The sequence below is a fragment of the Colius striatus genome, chromosome 2, assembly GCF_028858725.1.
Source record: "Colius striatus isolate bColStr4 chromosome 2, bColStr4.1.hap1, whole genome shotgun sequence".
In the NCBI taxonomy this organism is placed as follows: Eukaryota; Metazoa; Chordata; class Aves; order Coliiformes; family Coliidae; genus Colius; species Colius striatus.
In genome coordinates this window covers 8,771,184-8,793,104 of record NC_084760.1, presented here as the reverse complement: position 1 = coordinate 8,793,104, position 21,921 = coordinate 8,771,184, and the positions used below count along the sequence as shown (strand labels likewise).

Here is a 21,921-nt window from a genome sequence, read left to right as displayed (position 1 = left end):
TGATGTGAGCAGCCATAAAGGTGGCTTGGTTAGAAGGGGGGAAATTACTGAGCAAAAGAAAATGTCTGCTGAAAAATACTGTCAGAGAAAGGCCTGTCAGCCTGAGTACCAGACACATCCTTGAGAAGTGCAGCTGGCCTCTGAGTACAGATGAGGTACCTAGAAACTGGAGACCTTCTGAGATACCATCAGTCAGTGCAAAAACAAAGGACTATGAAAGCAATTTATTGTCCAAAAATGTGGAAAATGGTCTGAAAAAGAAAAACTGATCTGAAAGAACAGAAAAAAAATCACCATGTATTGGCTGTCACAGGTAAAAACCAGAAACTGACAGCACTTATTTGCTGCTCAAGGTTGTAATGTCCTCTCATGTCTTTGTGATATATGAAGGACATACTTTTTATCCTAGATGGAGCCTTCTCTCTGAGAACTTCCCATGCTGCACATGTTTTTCCATTCCTAAGCAGGCTGAACTGAATGCATGGACTTTGTACCAGCTCTTGGACTCCCACTGGGGATGCCTGGCTGACTCCAGACTCTGTGACACAGAGCATCTCTAAAGTGAGACTGTCTCTTGTCTCATTGATCCCTCTCTGGGCCCACTTTTGAGGTTGTTTTGGTTTGTCCTCCTGTTTGTGGGGTGATTTGGTTCACTGGATGATGGTACCACTCGATACCAGTACTATACATCCATACAGCAATCTACCATAAGTCTATCTGCTGTTATATTTTTGATGAGTTCCTCCACTAATGACAAGTTTGTGGTAATCTGTAACAGGACATACCTAGTTAGTTATTGCTATTATTGGCTGCTTCTATATGATTGACTGATACTATATTATTGATCAGTGACAGTTGGACTAGATGATCTCTAAAGGTCCCTTCCAATCCCTACCATTCTATGATTCTATGATATATGTGTATATATATTCCCTTTAGTAATCATAGGTATGCTTCTAGTGATGATTTTATGGTAGTTTACATGCTTGTGGTGATTTCTGTAGTGGTTTTGGTAATCTGTAATAAGGTAGAGAAGTTTAGAGGATTAAGCTTCCATGTCCTTGTGTATTACAGAATCCTGCAAGCCCACAGTCACGAGCTGTGTACACCCACAGCTGTGTACCCTTCAGGTCATGACACACGTGCCTCACAATTCTTCCAGCCAACAAATCTGCCAGAAAACCAGGGACTATAGGGCATCTTTAATACTGCCACTTCAGCTTGGAGAAATGTAAACCTTCACATCAACATGCAAACGCCAACAGAAAAAAAGAAAGAAAAGATTTTCTAGACAAACAGGAAGCAAAATAGGATAATTATAGAGGTCACCATCTGGTACAGCAGCAGCTTCCAGTTTAATCACACACTGACCCCGGGATGAACATTCCCACTTGACTAAGCCCTCCTCTGACTGCAAAGAGTTAGGGGAATGCTTCCCCCAGGAGGAGATTATCCTGTTACCGCCTGCAGCGCAAAGCATTTTGTCCTGGGCCTGCTGGAAATACAGCTCTGCTGTGGGAATAGTAGGGTTGATAGTAGCAGCCTGGGTGATCATCAAAGCCATACCAGGAGCAAAAGTGACAGCCAAGCCCCAGCAGAGGCTCAGGAGCACTGGGGCTGCACCGTTACCTCATGCTGTAGAGGACATGACCGTCAGGGAACACTCGCAGCATGATGTTGTCTGTGGTGGTATCGTGAATGAAGGACCTTTTGGAATGCACAAAGAAGACATCAGGGACCCAGATCTTCTTCACCAGCCTGCCATCGAAGGTCATGCTCTTGTTGGTGGTGCTGGGAAATGAGAGGCGCTCATCCTTCCAGTAGTGCCTCAAGTACAGAGTCATAGTGAAATCCTTCACCAAAACAAGAACAAGCAAGAGTCTGCTGTCAGTTTTGCTCTCTACTTCTAGGAAACTTCAGACAGACAATTCACTCTTACCACATAGACTAAATCTCTCCCCTCTCAACTCCTGTTTCTTTCCTGGAACAATGCTCTTTGTGACTAGATTTTCCTGACATTGATTGGTTCGTTGAGTTCTGTTTTTGAAGTGAAATCACTTCAGCCAAAACAGAACTCAACGAACCAATCAATGTGTTACAGTACTTAGCAACCTTCAGCCCCAAAAGGGATATAAATATGCCCCAAGAGAAGCACCACTCTGCAGAAACAACTCTTCAGTCCAGGTAAAATGATCTTGAAGGACTAAGGTATTAATGGTATGCTCAAGAGGGAAAACTCTCAAATCAGCTTAATGGTCAGGATAAACACTGAGCAACTTACCTCCAAAAGAACTAAATTGTTGCAAACAGGGAACTGGTTTTCCTACCACACAAGTGTATAAATAAAGCTCCCTTTTATGCTCACAGAAGGGCAGATGCTTCACAGTTGCACAAAGGAAAACATTTGTTGATCCCAACCTGGCAGCTGCTGCTTTCAGAGCTGAATCTACTCTCTCATGCTGAGAGATCACATGCACTTGTTGTCTTTATATTTCCAGTTAAGTGAGTGGTATGAGAGACACAGCAGCCAAGCCCAGGCCCACAGCAGCATAGGCTGGGATCTCCTCATAACCACGCAGCAACTGCTTTCCAAAACCACCACCTCATTTGGCTTTCCTGGCAACAAGTTTAACCTGACTCTCTGTTCCAAAGGGCTGCCTGGCAATGGTCTTGCACTGCCAATAGGTTTTCCATGAATTTGTTGAAATCTCTAGCCCAGCCCTCAATTTGCTGCTCTACATGAGGACCTGCAGCTCTTCTCCTTGGCAGACTAGTGCCTGCTCCCCCCAGGGCAGCTGCCAGATCCTGTTTACTGCTGGCCACCTTCTCCTTACAGCTACAGTCCCAAAAACCCACTTCTAGCCACTTGCTGTTACTGGCAAGGCTTAGGTTGTAACCTGGCTGGAGAAGGCAGCCTTGGGGACTGGACATTAAGGTCACCAGCTTGGCCAGAGCTGGGCAAAAGGAAAATAAGGAAGAGACAAAATATTTCTTAGGAGTAAGTGCCAGTTACCATAGAAATCAAAAAAGGGGGGAAAAAAAGAGCCTGGCTGTTAGGGTCATCAGCCCCTCATGGTGCTGGGCAGCCCCTGCCCATGACATGAGATGGAGGGCCAGGAAGACTGAGATTGTAGCTGCACAATACTTGTGGGCAGCTCCAGCATAAGAGCACAGGGGGTGAGGGACAGATGTGGCATCAGCCAGGCATCCTCAGCACAGCTTACAGCCACCATAGAGGAGGGGAACAGACTGTCTGCAGGGACCACATAGGAAGGGCCACACCACTTTCCAGGCTACCCCTTTCCCTGCCCCACTGGGCAGCAGCCCTCTCCTCTCTCACCTTCAGCTCCCTTCTCAATGGTCAACACACAGGGAAACAAGTGCTGCAATCATGAAGCCCAAGTGGCAGCTGACAACAGCTTCTCAGTGCAAAATCCAGCTTGCAGCTGTTTTCTTGTGGCATGAATCAAACGAGGTGGTTGGTGATCACTAACAACTTGTTCCTTCCTGACCAGCACACACACTAGTTACAAGCTGAGAGAAGGGTTGTATTTCAGCATTCATGAGTAGGAAGATCCCTTAGGACTGGAGAAAAGCCAATGTCACTCCAGTCATCAAAAAGGGCAGGAAGGTTGACCCAGGAAACTACAGGCCGGTCAGTCTCACCTCCATCCCTGGAATGGTGATGGAACAACTCATCCTGAATGTTATCACTGAACATTTGAAGGATAAGATGGTTGTCAGGGGGAGTCAACATGGCTTCACCAAGGGGAAATCCTGTTTGACCAACCTGATGCCTTCTGTGAGTGCATAACTGTTCAAAGGTATAGAACATCTTTCATATGAGGAAAGGCTGCAGGAACTGGGGCTGTTTAGTCTGGAGGAGACTGTGGGGAGATCTTATTAACATTTATATATATCTAAAGGGTGGGTGTCAGGAGGTTGGGACATCCCTTTTTTCTGTAGTAGATAGTAACAGGACAAGGGGTAATGGGATGAAGCTGGAACACAAAAAGTTCCACTTAAATATAAGGAAAAACTATGTCAGTGTTTCAGTGAGGGAGCCCTGGCACAGGCTGCCCAGGGAGGGTGTGGAGGCTCCTTCCTTGGAGGTCTTCAAGACCCACCTGGACATGTTCCTGTGTGACCTGATCTAGGTGACCCTGCTTCTGCAGGGGGGTTGGACTAGATGATCTCTAAAGGTCCCTTCCAACCCCTGCCATTCTGTGATTCTATGATAACTGGCTGTCTAGATGAGGGGAGAGCAGTGGATGTCATCTACCTTGACTTCAGCAAGGCTTTTGACACTGTCTCCCATAACATCCTCATCAGAAAGCTCAGGCAGTGTGGCTTGGATGAGTGGACAGTGAGGTGAATTGAGAGCTCAAAGAAAGTTCCTGAAACATAAGGAAAAACTGTTTCAGTGTTGAGGTGAGGGAGCCCTGGCACAGGCTGCCCAGGGAGGGTGTGGAGGCTCCTTCTCTGGAGGCTTTCAAACCCACTTGGATACATTCCTGTGTATCCTGTGTATCTTGTGATCTAGGTGGACCTGCTTCAGCAGGGGGTTGGACTAGATGATCTCTAAAGGTCTTCTCCAACCTCTGCCATTCTGTGATTCTGTGAGGTATGGTTTATGCAAACTTCACTGTGTATCTTCAAATCTTTGTGTACAGCTGTTCATATGTCTGGTTGTTATAGAGCCTTCACAGGACTGGTTATTCTCCCATTTAAGGTCCCTTTTTCCTTCATATTTGTAATCATTAGCTGAACAGACAGAGCCTTTGCTCACCTGGTTTGTCTTTAGTTCTGATTATCAGCTGCTTTGAGTTTGCCAAATGCTGCCATTACTTTCATCTGACCAACAATTTGAAATCCATAGGATTCAAGGGGGAGGACTTCCTATGACTAGGAATAATGGAGGCTTAGAAGAGGATTACATACCATGTCAACCTCAGAAATACTGTCCAAGCTTTCAACTTGCACATCCACCCCAACAGGAATTGCAGGGCCTGTAGGAGAATGAGGTTTAGATATGTAAATAACTTGTTCTTTTATATCATCTGCATTTAATTAGCACTAGAAGATAGCATGCAAAACATTTCTGAGCTTATGTTATACTTTTGTGTCCATGATTCTTCCTGAGAGGGACATGGGGAAGAGCCAGTGAATGAGCATGTAAGGCTCCTTCAAAACCCACTTGGACAAGTTACTGTGTGACCTACTCTAGGTGGTCCTGCTCTGGCAGGGGGGTTGGACTGGATGAGCTTTCAAGGTCTCTTCCAGCCCTTGAGATTCTGTGGTTCTGTGAATTATCTTCCCCTTGGCATGTGCTGCAACGTTGACACTGCCCAAAGCTTGGATGAAACGTTTGCATATGGTTTTAAAAGCTGAGCCATCCAATCATAAATTTTACACCTTTTTGAACAATTTTGGCCCCAAGAACAGGGGACTGAGAAGAAACTGCAAGAAATGAACTCTTCCTTGTGGGTTTCTCATTTCTTGTTATGAAGATATAGTGTATATTAAACTCTTAAGAGCCCATCACTGTTTTCATTCAGATGATTCATTGATGGTGTTAATAGTTATCCACAGGAGTCTTAAAATTAGCAGCCAGAGAATTCACAAAGAGTAAGGAAGTAGAACTATCCCATAGTGAATGTATTCTCCTCTATTACTAGAAACCCTGTGTCAAAATTTCACCATAGCCTCCTGCTCATTAATGGCCAGGACCTCCTCAGCTTACTCAAGTTCCTCGTGGTGTGTCCTCACATAGCCTTTTCCCTGTTCCAGTGCACTGAGGAGGGAAGTGTCCACAGAGACAGGTCAGCAGCAACTGCTGAGGAGCAGTCCTGATGGATCCACTCTTATGCTGAGCTCTCAGTGTGGGTCACACAGGGCTCATGCCAACTTGAGTATCTAAGAGCACATCTCCAGCCTGGGCACTCTCAGTGACACAAGTACCAGCTCTGCTGACATGCCTGGGACTTACCCAGCAGGAAAGAATTTACTGAGGACTACAGTTGCAAAGATTTTTAGTGCCTAGATTTTGCACCTGCTTAGCAGCTGGATGGTATTTAGGAGGCACCACAATCCCTTTGTAGATCCAGACCCATATCTGCACAGAGCCATGAACAGCAGGGCCTGCTGCACACATGTATTTAGTAGTGTCTTCCTCAAGACTACCTCTGAGCTCTGAGTACACCATAAGCCTAACAAGACAGCAGAAAGGCTGTTCTGAGAAAGCAGCACACTTTTGCAAGCTGCCATCCTCCTGCTCCTGTGCCTGCAGCAGCATACAGTCTCCCATTGCATCCCCAGAGCTTTTCAACACAGCCTTATGTTTGCTCTGCTGGAGGAGAATGAGACACCAACTCAGCTTTGGTCAGGAAAAGGTATTGCAAAGCCCATGAGACAAGCTGATTACTGTGACTGACCCTTTTGCTAGGGCTTTGATAAGCCAGCCTCCCTGAATTACAGCAGAGCATGCTGACGGCGACAATGTCCCCTTTCCACACACACAGCTCCAGCCCATCCATCAGCAGCTCTGCTGGGAACAGGAACCCTGAAGCAAGCCCTGTGGAGCAGAACCAGGCTCCTCAGCACCACCAGTTCCCATTTCAGAGACTTGCCCTTAGCCATGAAGCTGACACATGGCTAACCCAGCACTTTTACATGACTCCTAGATGCTTACAGACAGCTACATGTCACATTCAGAAGCACAGCCATGCACTTCATGCTTATAAAAGAATGCCAGCAAACATTTGTTCATTCCTATTTGTGTCTTGGTGGCATCCATCCAAGCTGAAGGGTGTTTGCCAGGAAGGTTGACTTGGGGAGGAATTCCAGTGAACCAGCATTGGCATATTTCTCAGGAGCACAGAGACTTGATTCTTTCACTCCAATGACACAGGTCTATCTTGCTGTCTTCCCTGTTTACCTTTCATACACTATAAGGAGTCACTGGAGGCCAAGGAAATTCTCAGCCCATTGGTGTCCAGTTCCCCTCTTCCCAGATATTCCCCAAAACAGGAAAAACTCACAAAGCCCCAGGCTGCTCTCACTGATGAAACACAAACATACTGCCACAGCTACATCCAGCAGCAGGACTGAGAAGCGCTGAAGGTGTTTTTCTCATGCATACAGAACTTAACACAAGTGTTGTTCAGCAGGAGAAAACAATCCTCAGTCTCCTCCCCAAATTACATAGGGAATGGCTTTCAGCAAAGGGAGCAGTTGCATAGAGGAGTAGATTGAACTTGCCATGGGAACTTCTGTAAGACTGCTCAGCTCAGTGACCCACAGAGAATTAACCCAGCCAACAACAGTAGCAGCAATTGGGCTGTTTTCTTCCAAATCAGTGGCTTGAATCAGCCCAGGGAAAGACTTGTCAGGTGGCTGAGTGAGCTGTCAGGTCCAGAGCTGCAGAGGAGTACAGCTGGGCAGAGAGCCCTCTGCCTTTGGTGGCACTGGCTCTGCTCCTCACAGGCCAGACCCTGCCTGTCAGGCCAGGAAACATGCTTGGTCCCTGCTGTTCTGGCCACAGATCTGGTCACCATTAATCAGCCAGTAGATTCCTTCTCAGACCACTGTAATTGATCAGAGAGAGGCAAATCCATGGCAAAATCACATCTAGTTTTTCCTTGTCACCTTTGCCACGCATCATTTCTTTTGGCTGGCTCCTTGCCCTGGGAAGAGACATCACTTACATCCCTGGTAGATGTGTGATTCCTGACATGGAATCACACATGGATTCACACCCTGCAGACGATGGCCCTTCTGTCATCCCACAAACACATCCTTTTCCTGTTTGGCCATAGGAACTGGTGGCTTCATTAAGTGGAAATGTGTTAATGGCTTTGCAGTATTCAGCACCCCTTTATCCTCTTCAGTTGAGGAGTATGGTAAGGTCTAATAGGTGAATCAGCTTGTAGGGTGCTGTTTGTAAGGAGATGGTTTGTTACCTCTGGTTCTTTCAGTTGACCTAATAAGTCACAGAATCACAGAATATTAAGGGTCGAAGGGACCTTGAAAGATCATCCAGTCCAACCCCCCTGTCAGAGCAGGACCACCTAGAGTAGGTCACACAGGAACTCATCCAGGTGGGTTTGAATGTCTCCAGAGAAGGAGACTCCACAACCCATCTGGGCAGCCCCTTCCAGTGCTCCCTCACCTCAACAGGGAAGAAGTCTTTCCTTGTATTCCTTTGGAATCTCTTCTGTTCCAGCTTGTACCCATTGCCCCTTGTCCTATCATTGGCCATCACTGAGAACAGCCTGGCTCCATCCTCCTGACACCTACCCTTGATGGATTTGTAAACATGAATGAGGTCACCCCTCAGTCTCCTCTTCTTCAAGCTGAAGAGCCCCAGCTCTCTCAGCCTTTCATCAGAAGGGAGATGCTCCACTCCATTACTTTTGTTGCCCTGCACTGAACTCTCTCCAGCAGCTCCCTGTCCTTGAGCTGAGGGGCCCAGAACTGGACACAAGATTCCAGATGTAAAGTAATTCTGCATCTCTCTACAAACCTTACCTGTCTTACATATTTTAATGCAGTCTTTTTTGACCTGAAATCACTCTGTGAGTTTATACCTTGATTGCAGCCACTTCTTTCTACCCTGTATGATTATTTAGGACATCGAGTAAATAAAAGCTCGAAACAGCACCAAGAGAAAGAATCCCTATATGTTATTCCTCAGTAAAATGTGGTTTGGTTTTGGTGTTATTTTTAAAAATAAGGTAGACTGTAGCAAAAAGCACTGTTATCTGTGATGACAACACAGATTTTGATGTGGAGTATAATCCACAAGGAGACAGCACAAGCTTGCTGATAAGCAGTGCCTTGTCAGTAGCCAGGTAGCCTTTCTCTACTCAGTAAAGTACAGTGATGAAGGAGAGCTTGGGAAATGATTCAAATCCTTATCTATTTCTTTAATGCCTTTAAACACCCAAAAGCTCTTCAGTGTAGCCCTGTTTTTGATATTTAACCTGGGTCTCTGCTAGAGCAAGGCTCAATGCTCAGAGTAAGACATTTCAGAATGGCTCCACTGTCCAACAGAGCCTGTGTCCAAGCAGGCACAAGGCTGCCATCAGCCCTGCTGCTGGCTCTTGCTCTAGAAAGCCTTTGGAATGACTGTTATCCATTGCCACACACAGCTGTGACATTGCAGAAATGTTGCATCCCAAACAGCTCTGTTGTGGCAGGCACGATGCTAACAGAGAGGACGTCTCCAGCAGGTCAAGGGAGGTTCTGCTCCCCCTCTCCTCTGCCCTGCTGAGGCCTCATCTCGAATCCTGTGCCCAATTCTGGGCTTCTCAGCTCAAGAGGGACAGGGAACTGCTGGAGAGAGGCCAGCACAGGGCCACCAAGATGATCAGGGCACTGGAGCATCTTCCTGATGAGGAAAGGCTGCGGGAACTGGGGCTGTTTAGTCTGGAGGAGACTGAGGGGGGATCTCATGAATATTTACAAGTATCTAAATGGTGGGTGTCAGGAGGTTGGGGCAGCACTTTTTGTCTATTGTATCTAGCAACAGGACAAAGGGTGATGGGATGAATGGAAGAGAAAAGGTTCCATTTAAACATAAGGTAAAAAAAGGCCTCACCCAACAAGACTCCATTTTGTGTGGATCCTGACACCGAGAAGACTTTGTGGCTTGTTTCACCTTGCAAAAACTCCACTTGGAGTACTAAACTGCCCCAGCTGGAAGGGGACACCTGGTTTCCAAGTGCCATCCAGGAATTACTTCAGAAGTTGCCCAACATTAAAGCCTCTCGTGTCTCGGCACCTAAAACCAGCCACTGAGGAGCAGCACGAAAGCTACAAAGGAGCAGTCAGTTCCCAGTCAGAAACAGGTACTGGACACAAACATGGCTTTAATTTTTCAATGGTGCAGCAAGCTCTGGAAGACAGGGAATGGTGTGCTAGTGTGCAAACGCCTGGAGTCAGTTTTCCACTCCAGCTCTGAGACTAAAGCTTTGTGGCATCTCTTTAATTTTTCTCTTTGGCAGTGATTTCAAAGGCTCGTTGTTTCTCTCTGAGACAGCCTCTCTGAAGCCCTGAGATAAAAATACCTACAGAGAAGACAAGGTTTGAGATTTCTTTGCTGTCAGGTATTTTTTGCACACCCAGATTGTTAATGTCCATAAGAGATCCCATGTCATAGAATCACAGAATCGTTTGGGCTGGAAGAGACCTTTAAGCTCATGGAGTGCAGCCTTTGTCCCAGCCCTATCAACCACTAGACCATTTCCATAAGTTCAACATCCACCCAGCTCTGAAACCCCTTCAGGGATGGTGACTCCAGCACCTCCCTGGGCAGCCCCTTCCAATGGCTGACAACCCTTGCAGCAAAGGAATTCTTCCTCACATCCAGCCTGAACCTCCCCTGCTGCAACATGAGGCTGTTTCCTCTTGTTCTATTGCTTGCTCCTAGGGAGAACAGACCCACCCCTGCCTCGCTACAGCTTCCTTTCAGGTAGTTGTAGAGAGTAATAAGGTCTCCCTTGAGCCTTCTTTTCTCCAGGCTCAACAGTCTCAGACCCCTTAGCCCTTCCTGACATGAGATGTACTCCAAATCCTTTCCTAGCTTGGTAGATGTATGCAAGTTGTGTATCTGCATGTAAGTGTGCAGGTGTCTGCTTTGTTGTTGTTGTTTAAATGAACATACATATGTTTGGGATCTCTTCAGTGCAGACAGCTTCCAGCCATCAGGATATGCTCATAAACTGCCACGGGACTACAGACAGCTTCTCTCCTCTGCACCTCACTGACGGCTGGCTGCCGAGAGAGAAGTGAGTCCTATTCCAGCTCTTGATACTAACTCTAAGTGAACTACTTATGCTTCATTCACCTCACCATTCATCCACCCTGACAAAAAAAAAACCTGCCAAGAAAGGGCAGGGAGGGCCAGCTGACGTTAGGCTATTAGGCTATGAAGAAATGTCATAAAAGTACAGCATCAGGCTGTTCCTCAGCAAAGAAGATACAGCTATTTTAAGTATCAACTAAAGCTGCTTATTCACAGGCTCCCTGTAAAATAGGAGATGTCATAGATGAAATGCTTAAAATGGCTGTTTAAGGAAGGCAGCAAACCAAACATTTACATAATCTTTAAATATTAATATTTGTAAATAATACCTGAACATCTGCTGGCTAGAACAAGGTCACTGACATGGAGATAACTCCCTAAGGGTCATAACAAACACAGTCTATTTTAGCTTATGGAGGCTACTTTCAACATCAGCAAAGCAAAAATCTTTGTCATTACCACTGTACCCAATAGTTTGTCCCTAATGGGCTGAGAGCAGCAAGATAACCATGCTTATTGGGCTGTTAATAACACAACTTACACAACGTTTGCTTGCTCGCTCGCTCTTCACAATGAGACTTTTTCTTGAAAAACCCTTTACTTTAATGTTTTTCTTCTGTTTCACCTTGCATAACTCCAGTCTGCTCTGTCCAGGGGTCATAGCTGTGTTGGGCTGGCAGCTTGCTGACTGTCCTCTGCAGAACAGCAAGAGCCAGCACAGCCACGGTAAAACAGCTACAGACCCCATCCCCTTTTAGCTTAAAATTCAATGGTGAACTTGTAGACTGCTCTGCCAAAAGTGTTGAAGGTTAACAGCTACCCATCACAGAATCATAGAATGGTAGGGGTTGGAAGGGACCTTTAGAGATCATCCAGTCCAACCTCCGCAGAAGCAAGGTCACCTAGATCAGGTCACACGGGAACATGTCCAGGTGGGTCTTGAAGACCTCCAAGGAAGGAGCCTCCACAACCCCTCTGGGCAGCCTGTGCCAGGGCTCCCTCACCTCACACTGACATAGCTTTTCCTTAAGTTGGAATGGAACTTTCTGTGTTCCAGCTTCATCTCATTACCCCTTGTCCTGTCACTAGATACAATAGACAAAAAGGGATGCCCCAACCTCCTGAAACCCACCATTTAGATATTTGTAAATATTCATGAGATCCCCCCTCAATCTCCCCTTCTCCAGACTAAACAGCCCCAGTTCCTGCAGCCTTTCCTCATCAGGAAGATGCTCCAGTGCCCTGATCATCTTGGTGGCCCTGTGCTGGCCTCTCTCCAGCAGTTCCCTGTCCCTCTTGAGCTGAGGAGCTCAGAATTGGACACAGGACTCCAGATGAGGCCTCACCAGGGCAGAGTAGAGGGGGATCAGCCCCTCCCTCGACCTGCTGCCCACACTCTTCTTGATGCACCCCAAATCCCATCATTTCACCAGTCTGGGAACTAACATATTGACAGTACTGGGATTCCTTGCAGTCTAACGTCGCTCTCAGCTTATGACATACTTGATGCTTCCCAGAGTTGAATTGCCTTTCCCACTTGCATCACATCATCACAGGCCCAGTGCAACACCATGGGACAAGACTCTCCCTTCAACCATGGTCCTTGAGCTGCTCTCAGAGAGCTGAGAGAGTCTGAGGGCAGCAATCGCTTACAGTCACATGCATTCCACAGGCTCCACAGTACAAAAGCCTCTTCATCCTACACGGGTCAGATCACATCAGTCTGACTGGCATTGCCACAGCAAAAAACTGGAAGGACTCACAGTGTGTAGCAAATCACTGTGACTGCCTCACAAATAGCATCACAGAAGAAAATAAAAGGATTGCCACTTACCAGACTTTGGTTTTCTTTCCCTTTTTTTTCCCCCATCAAGCTTCTTATCTGTCACTAAAAATATACCATATAATTCTGTTGCTGTGCAAGAACCTGTAGCACCTGAGCTATCTCCATGCATGTGAGTCATGCTTTCCAAGACTGGAGGCTCAACAAAAGCTGTTGCCTTGTTTTGTTCCTTATCACATGCAACTTCAGCACAACATACCCCACCTTTGTCCCAGGTAGCTCTGCAGGACAAGGAGGTTTTGAGCTAAAATTAAAGGAATACCATGTTTTTCCTTTGTAAACAAAGTCACCCTCTCACTGAAGGCTGTTAGATTATTTCTCAGCAGATGTTACTGCAAGTTTTTAGGCTCTAGGGGTATCCTAATGCTGTGATGAGGTCACATGGGAAAATAAGAGGAAGATTATGATGCAGTTACATTACCACTGGAAGAGTAACCAAATGACTACGTGGGTCTGTTTGGTGTCAGCTGTGCACAGCGATGTCACATCAGCACATCTGCACTGTGGGGTGAGAAACATCTTTTCAGCCACACCAGCAATGGGCAGGTGAGAGAAAAGCACAAAGTACTCAGGGGACAGGGAGATGTTGCACTTCATTAGATGACCTTTCGAGGTCCCTTCCAACCCTTAAGACTCTGTGATTCCTCCTAGGAGGCTGATTGACAAAGCTGCACTATTAGTCGTTCAGGGATAACTGTAGAAAACTCTGTCTTTAGCTCTGGAGGGGCTTGGTTATTGATCTCATCAAAAGAGGGATTTCTATACTGGTATGCCAGCACATTCTTTGTTCAGGGTCTCTCTGCAACAGTGAGTCTAGAAAGATCAGGTGAGCACATTCCTGTAACTGGGTGTGACAGGAGATAGAAGTGAAGGTGACGAAGGCCTCCCCTCCTGCTCTTTTGGTTGCTTTAAAGAGTTTGACATAAGGCTTTATCTGGATGGAAATACTCCACTTTCTCTCAGCAGGGCTGCAATATAATCTACCTAACGAGTTCTTTACTTTGCAGTCTGATTATATCAGCTGAAAAGCTCGTTGCAACTCCACAACTACAAATGAATATTAAAACCTGCACCTTGTTCATCTTCTCAACACAGTGAAACACTTAATGGGAGAGTCCACCCTGAGCTCTGGGGAACTGGACAAAAGCTGAAACACAAAAAGTTCTACTTAAGCAAAAAGTTCTTTAGTGTAAGAGTGAGGGAGCCCTGGCACAGGCTGCCCAGGGAGGGTGTGGAGGCTCCTTCTCTGGAGGTTTTCAAAACTCACCTGGACACGTTCCTGTGTGACCTGATCTAGGTGGACCTGCTTGAGCAGGGGGGCTGGACTAGATGCTCTTTAGGGGTCCCTTCCAACCCCTGGCATTCTATGACTCTGTGATTCTGTAATTGGCTGCTAAAGCAGGTCCACCTAGATCAGGTCACACAAGAACGTGTCCAGCTGGGTTTGGAAGCCTCCAGAGAGGGAGCCTCCACAACGTCTCTGGGCAGCCTAAGACCACTCACACAGTGGTGCATCTGTCCAGAGGCTCTTTTAAAAAAAACCCAGATTATTAATGATGTAATTGGATTATTTTTAATTAGATGAGCATGAAATTAAGAGCACCAATTTATTCTCACCTCCAAAAGCTGGGCGCATGGTGAAGTCGTGGTCATCAACTCTCAGAAGCTGCTCCGTCTTTCCTTTCCAGGTCTTGGTCATGTCACGATTCTTCTTATAGATGTGACTGTAAAAGACAGCAACAGCATTGGCCTGAGGTTTCTGAGCCTGAGAAGTGCTTCTGCCAGGCCAATGTCATAGAACTTTGCTAATCATAGTCATTTCAGTTGGAAAAGATCTTCAAGGACAACCACTAACCCTCAGCACCACATCTACATTTATTTTGAGTATCTCTAGGGATGGTGACTACAGCACCTCCCTGGGCAGCCCCTTCCAATGCTTAACAACCCTCTGGGGGAAAAAGTTCTTCCTAATGTCCAATCTAAACCTTCCCTAGTGCAACTTGAGCCCATTTCCTTGTGTCCTGTCATTCATTGCTGGAGAGATCAACCCCCCACCTCTCTAGGGCTCTCCTGCAGGTATTTGTAGAGAGTGATCACATCTCCTTACAGCTTCCTCTTCTCCAGGCTAAATAACCGCAGTTCCCTCAGCTGCTTCTCATCAGACTTGTTCTCCAGACCCTTCACCAGCTTCGTTGCCCATCTCTGGACACACTCCAGCACCTCAGTGTCCTTCTTGTAGTGAGGGGCCCAGAACTGGACACAGTATTATTAGTGGTTCAGCCTCACCAGGGCTGAGTACAGGGAGACAATCCCTCCCCTAGCCCTGCTGGCCACACTATTTCTGATACAGGCCAGGATGTCCTTGGCTTTATTGGCCACCTGGACACACTGCTGGCTCACATTCAGCTGGCTGTCGACCAGCACTCACTGGTCCTTTTCCTTTGGGCAGCTTTCCAGCCCTTGGCCCCAAGCCTGTAGCATTGCCTGGGGTTGTTGTGGCCCAAGTGCAGGACTCAACCCTTGGCCTTGTTGAACCTCATGCAATTGCTCTCAGCCCATCTCCCCAGCCTGTGCAGGGCCTTCTGAAGAGCCTTCCTGCTCACAGCAGGTTTATGCACCTGCCCAGCTTGGTGTCATCAGCAAATTGACTGAGAGTTCACTCCATTCCCTCACCTGAGCTGCCCATGCAGCAGCTGTGTGTGCTCAGCCACAGGAAGGAAGCAGGGCTGCTGTCAGCACCACAGCATAGGCCAGAGCCACAGCCCCAGAGCTGCTTCTCCACAGCCTTAACTCAGACTCTGCCCTCCCACAGGCAGCCCAGCCAGCTCAGCTGGCTGCAAGATGGACATGGTGCTCTCTCCACCCTAAAAGAACTTATGAAACTGGAAACAACCCAAGTGCTATAGGGTATGAAGCAATGGCCAAATGGTGAGCTTGAAAAGAAAAGCAATCTCTATGTGGAGCACAACGCAGCTGCTGGTAGCCAGGGCCTGGGAGGTTCCACACATCCCTCTGGAGAATTCAGCATTGACTTTGGTCACAAGAAGATGTTATTTCATCATTATGAGACATTGGCTCCTATTATCCCATTTGCTGTTGGGATTTGGAAAACATTTCAGTATATTCTCTGGGAAAATAACCCAAAATGCATTAGTTGATGGTGTCATTTGCTTTGGGTAGCAGCCACAGCAAGCTGGAGGAGATACATGGTGTGTTAACCTAGCACCAAGAAAGGTACCAACATCCTGTTTTTCTAACCACCAAAGCATAGAACTGATGCAGAGTTTCCCTACAGGACAGGTTAAGAAGAGAAGGTACAGTAGCAGTTTATGGCTGCCACAGGAAGTATCTCATTCCTAGATGAGCTTTCCAAATTTGTATCTCCATCATGCTATGAAAATATCCTACATAGGGAGGACACTACATTAATATTAAAGGATCATACAGGATCAGATATGATAGAGAACTTTATGACAAGCTGAAAACCTCAAGGTCCTCCATTTTGGGGAGGTCTCCTTCCATCCTCTCATCGTCACCAATTTGAGGGCTTAGAGTCATAGAATCATAGAATCACAGAATGGTAGGATTGAAAGGGACTTTTAGAGATGATCTAGTCCAAAAGCCCTGCAGAAGCAGGTTCACCTAGATCAGGTCACACAGGAATGTGTCCAGGCGGGTCTTGAAGACCTCCAGAGAAGGAGCCTCCACACCCTCCCTGGGCAGCCTGTGCCAGGGCTCCCTCACCTCAACATTAAAATAGTTTTTCCTTATGTTTAAATAGAATTTTCTGTGTTCCAGCTTCATCCCATTACCCCTTGTCCTGTTGCTAGAGACAACAGAAAAAAGTGCTGCCCCAACCTGCTGACAGCCACCCTTCAGATATTTGTAAGTATTCATGAGATCCTCCCTCAGTCTCCTCCAGACTAATCAGCCCCAGTTCCCACAGCCTTTCCTCATATGAAAGATGCTCCAGTCCCCTGATCATCTTGGTGGCCCTGTGCTGGCCTCTCTCCAGCAGTTCCCTGTCCCTCTTGAGCTGAGAAGCCCAGAACTGGACACAGGACTCCAGATGGGGCCTCACCAGGGCAGAGGAGAGGGGGAGAAGAACCTCCCTTGACCTGCTGGCCACACTCTTCTTGATGCATCCCAGGCTGCCATTGGCCTTCTTGGCCACAAGGGCACATTGCTGGCTCAGGGTTAGTTTATTATCAACCAAGACTCCCAGGTCTCTCTCTGCAGAGCTGCTCTTCAGCAATTTGACCCCCAGCCTGTACTGGTGCATGGGGTTGTGTCTCCCCAGATGCAGGACTCTGCACTTGTCCTTGTTGAACCTCATGAGTTTCCTCTCTGCCCAACCCTCCAGCTGGTCAAGATCCCGCTGAATGGCAGCACAGCCTCTGGGGAATCAGCCAGTGCTCCCAGTTTGGTGCCAGCAGGGAACTTGCTGAGGGTACACTCTGTCCCCTCATCCAGGTCGTTGATGAATATATTGAATAAGACTAACCCTATAACCACCCCAAATGATGGAGACACAGGGAACAACACATCTAGCTGAGGTTCTGCTCATGAGAAAGGAGGCACAACCTCAAAGAGGTAATGTCAAACATACACAGGCTGTTGGGATCTCTTCTACAGATCTCTCAGTCTACACAGACAATTACGCAGCTGCAGCACAGTCAGTGAGGGCAACCACAGCAGCTACAGAGATGTTGAAACTGGAAACATGAATGTCCTGGCTTAGCAAGGAGCAGCTTTTGGTTGGTAACGGGGAGCAGGTTGCAGTGAAGACCTGGTAAAGAGAGTTTGGCTCCCCCGGCTCCTGGGTTCAGACCCACCTCTGGCCCGGCTGGGCCAATCTGGCACCTCTGCCATCGCTATTTAGGGACAGGAATTTGAAGTGCTGGCAGGAGGTGTCAGAGTGATACAAGATGGAAGTGACCATGCGGACCCCACAGTCAGAGAAGGAGGAAGGAAGAAGAAGCACCAGACCAGAGACCCCTCTGCAAGCCGTGGTGAGAATGCAGCTGTGCCCCTGCAAGCCATGCAGGGCCATGGCAGGACTGAGAGCCACCAGCAGCTCCGTGTGAGTGAGCCCGGACGGGCGAGGGACTGTGTGGGGAGGCGGCCATGGCACAGGCCGTGCTGGAGCCTGCGGGCCCAGAGCAGCCCCACACGAGAGGCAGAGAGGAGCTGCAGCCTTTGGGATCAATGCGCGTGGGAGCAGCCTGGGCAGGGCTGTGTGTGTGTGAGGGACCCCATGCACTTGCAGGGAGGGCTGGTGCTGAGCCCACCTGTCCTGAGGAGGGACAAATGGCAGAAGCCATCAGGAACAGACTGACTGAAACCCCCACTCCCTGCCCCCCTGGGCTGTTCAAGGGGGGAGGACGTAAAAACACCGGGATCAGGGCTCTGAGCCTGGGAAGAGGGGAGGGGTGTGGAGAAGGTGTTCTTAAAGGGCTGGTCAGACTCTTCACTGTTGTATTACTCTGTGTTGTTTTGTGTTTGTTATGTTTTGGGGTTTAAGGTTATGTTTTAGTTGATGTTGCATTAAATTATTCTGTTTCCTTCCCTAAGCCCAGTAGCCTGGGCTGTTTTGTCCTGAACCTTAAGCAGCAACTAAGTTCTCCCTGCCCTTTGGCAATCCTCAGGTCTTTGGTACTTGAGGCCAATCGTGGTCTGTTGTTCCCTGATGGGCCTAAACCAGGACAATGAAGCAGAGCTGGAGCACACAGCCAACATCAACCATGAGGCTTCTTTCTCAGGTCTGCTGTTGCCATTCATTGTGTGCACATCTCCATTTTGTTTCCCATTGCTATTTGGCCCTGCCATGAAGCTGTGTTGTTGAGGGAAAAAAAAGTCAAGAAGCATCAGGCCTTGCACAACTAGAGGCTGTACGATGCCCTGGACTTGAACCCCAGCTGAGCAACACACCTGTAAAAATGGTCATCGACATTTTAACCACCAAGCTACCTAAAATACCGTATTTTCACCAGGGAGCAGAGGGGATGGGCAGGGACTGGGAGGTATCACAGCCAGAATACCTGTCTGCTTTACCTGAGAGGAAAAATGCAGCCCTGCAAGGCATCCAAGGGAGCACACCTGCCAGCCACAGCTGTTTCAGCAGGGATCAGCAGGCTACTTGCCCCACTGGACTGCTATTAGGAAAAACTCTGTGCTGAGTTTCATGCTGCAATGCCCCAATGGTCTACTTCTGCTTCTGGATCACAGCCTAAGGCTGGCATGTAGCATGTCCTGAGAATTACATCTCTAATGAGATACTCCAAACCACTGACCGCTTCCAAAAACCTTGGCAGGGGGTTGTTAGCTGACAGAAGCTCAAAGCAACTTCTGTTTCAAAAGGGGAGTGTTTCTGCTAGCTGAAGCATCAGGCTTTGCACAGCTGTTAGGAGAGAGGAATAAGCAGACTAAGAGCCAGGCTGTCTGTCCAGAGGTCATTGGAAACATTGGCATTCACAGGCACACCAGAGGTGGCAAATGTCTCCTGAGCCCTCTCATCTAGGACAATCTGTGCAGAGCAATAAACGTTACCAGAAGGAGTATCAGCAATTTTTATAGAGCAATAAATATTAACAAAAGCATTATTTTCCAGAGTTTCTCTTTTCCTGTGTGGAAATTCTGTCCAGAGGGATAGTGTAGGAGGATTAACAGCATCTGTGATTCCTGAGATGCAGCCACCACAGAGCTACTGAAGAGTACCCCAAAACTGTTTCCAGTCCAGTCTTGGACAGTGTCCCCCCTTTCCCCATTTCCTTCAGCACCTAAGTCTTTACTTCTTCTGTGGAAATTATTCCTTGGTGTGTAGGTAATGCTGAGGCCAACATCCACTGCCCCACAGTCACACAGGTGACTTGGCAGCTCACTTATCACTTGCTTTCTCTAAACAGAATGAAATGCTGAATTTTTCAACCAACACATCTTTAGTTAGTTATGAGCCTTTGTTTCTGTGCACCATTCACCAGCTTGCACCTATTTACAAGTATCTAAGTAGTGGATGTCAGGAGGCTGGGGCATCCCTTTTTTCTGTTGTAACCAGTGAAGGGCAAGGTGTAATGGGAAGAAGCTGGAACACAAAAAGTTCCATTGAAATAGAAGGAAAAAGTTCTTTACTGTAAGGGTGAGGGAGCCCTGGCACAGGCTGCCCAGGGAAGGGTGTGGAGGCTCCTTCTCTGGAGGTTTTCAAAACCTGCCTGGACACGTTCCTGTGTGACCTGATCTAGGTGACCCTGCTTCTGCAGGGGGATGGACTAGATGATCTATAAAGGTTCCTTCCAACCCCTACCATTCTATGGTTCTGTGATATAGACAGATATCTCTATAAGGCATATAGCGCCTCAGGTTCTAGCAGGCTGGAAAATTGTTCAAAAAAACCTTATTCTTCAGGGAAACAAACAGTATCAGTTATTCTTACCAGTAAAATAATTTATATAAAGGATTTTAGCAGTGCTTTGACTTCCACTCTATCACAGCTTCACAGAAGTAACAGCTCTGTAGAAATTGTCAGTTGTTTTCACAACGCTTAAATGAAGTAAAAACTATCCAAAAAACTTTGAAACCCAGGGAATGGCACTACTTTTGGGCAAAGTCCCGTTTAAAAGAAACATTTCTGGTATTTTGTTACTTCAGAGCAGGTGATCTCTACTACATGTGAATGGTTGGCAAGAAAATTCTGCTGTTGAACCCTCTACATTCCCCAGAACAGAGACTTGAAAACTTTTTCAGAGTGAAATGAAAAACCTCATTCACTAACAAAGGTTCTGTGGTAAAACTTCATTTGGCTTTAGGATTTCAGGATCAGACCCTAGCTGTTTCAGCTGTGTAACATTTATGTCACTAATAGCACATGCTACTATATTTTTGGGGTAAGTAGTACCAATCAGAGAGAGTATCAGATATTCTTTGCTCTCTATTATATCATGCCATGTCTTTGTAAAATGCACGAGTAACAACACTCCCTATAAAAGTCTTGAGTCTAGAAGAGAGGAGACTGGGGGGGGTATCTTGTTAATATATACAAGTATCTAAATGGTGGGTGTCAGGAGGTTGGGGCAGCACTTTTTCGTTGGTATCTAGCAACAGGACAAGGGGTAATGGGATGAAGCTGGAACACAAATTTCCATTTAAACATAAGGAAAAGCTATGTCAGTGTGAGGTGAGGGAGCCCTGGCACAGGCTGCCCAGGGAGGGTGTGGAGGCTCCTTCCTTGGAGGTCTTCAAGACCCACGTGGACACGTTCCTGTGTGACCTGATCTAGGTGACCCTGCTTCTGCAGGGGTGTTGGATCTCTAAAGATCCCTTCCAACCCTACCATTCTATGATTCTATGAAACCAAAGACCCAACAAAGTCAACGAAAGGATGAAGGTTTGCAGCCACAGGGGAGCCATTTAATAAGATGGATTAACCCAATTTTATTTTTGAGCCCTTTTGAACAATGAACAGTCTTGTAAGATATAATTGCCACTGGATGACATAACTACAAAAAGGGATAACATACTTTAGACTGTCTGACATGTTTGGAAGATTATCTTTCCTAATGTAAAACCTCCGGTCAAATCTCAGCAACAGTAAATCTAATAAACTTGCAAAGACCTTTAACTCTTTCTTCTGCCTTTGCTTGACAAGTCCTATTCTTTACAAAAGTATCAGTTTCTCTCTTAAGTTATTTTTAATGTTATAACCCCTGAGTAACTTGCAGGTGTTTATTAGTTATTAATTAATATAACACATGCTAAATGGTGGGTGTCATGAGGCTAGTACATCCCTTTTTTCTATGGTATCTAGCAACAGGACAAGGGGTAATGGGATGAAGCTGGAACACAAAAAGTTCCACTTATATATAAGAAAAAACTATTTCCCTGTTCAGGTGAGGGAGCCCTGGCACAGGCTGCCCAGAGGGGTTGTGGAGGCTCCTTCCTTGGAGGTCTTCAAGACCCACCTGGACATGTTCCTGTGTGACCTGATCTAGGTGACCCTGCTTCTGCAGGGCGGTTGGACTAGATGATCTCTAAAGGTTCCTTCCAAACCCTACCATTCTATGATTCCATGATTCTGTGCTAACCATCCCCATGTCTAATCACTAGAGAATAACATGCAATTTCAAGTGGACATAAGCAGCACAGACATTCCAGCAAGCCCGGTAAATAACCTGCTCCTGAAACAGTGCCAGAACATGCTGATTTGAGCTTCTCTATTATTTGCAGCTTCTCTGAATTCTCTCAGTAATTCACATTCAGGGCTAAGAATATTTTTACC

General features: G+C 46.9%; 1 protein-coding gene across 1 annotated transcript in view; it reads right to left on the bottom strand.

Annotated features, from left to right (window-relative positions):
• GABRR2 (gamma-aminobutyric acid type A receptor subunit rho2) overlaps positions 1-21,921 on the bottom strand; it is a 36,070-nt gene that overhangs the window by 13,748 nt on the left and 401 nt on the right. The window contains exons 2-4 of the mRNA XM_061989515.1: positions 14,268-14,374; positions 4,942-5,009; positions 1,630-1,853 (exon numbers count right to left, since the gene is read on the bottom strand). Coding sequence (XP_061845499.1) covers positions 1,630-1,853; positions 4,942-5,009; positions 14,268-14,374 — 399 coding nt within the window. The remainder of the gene's footprint in view (positions 1-1,629; positions 1,854-4,941; positions 5,010-14,267; positions 14,375-21,921) is intronic.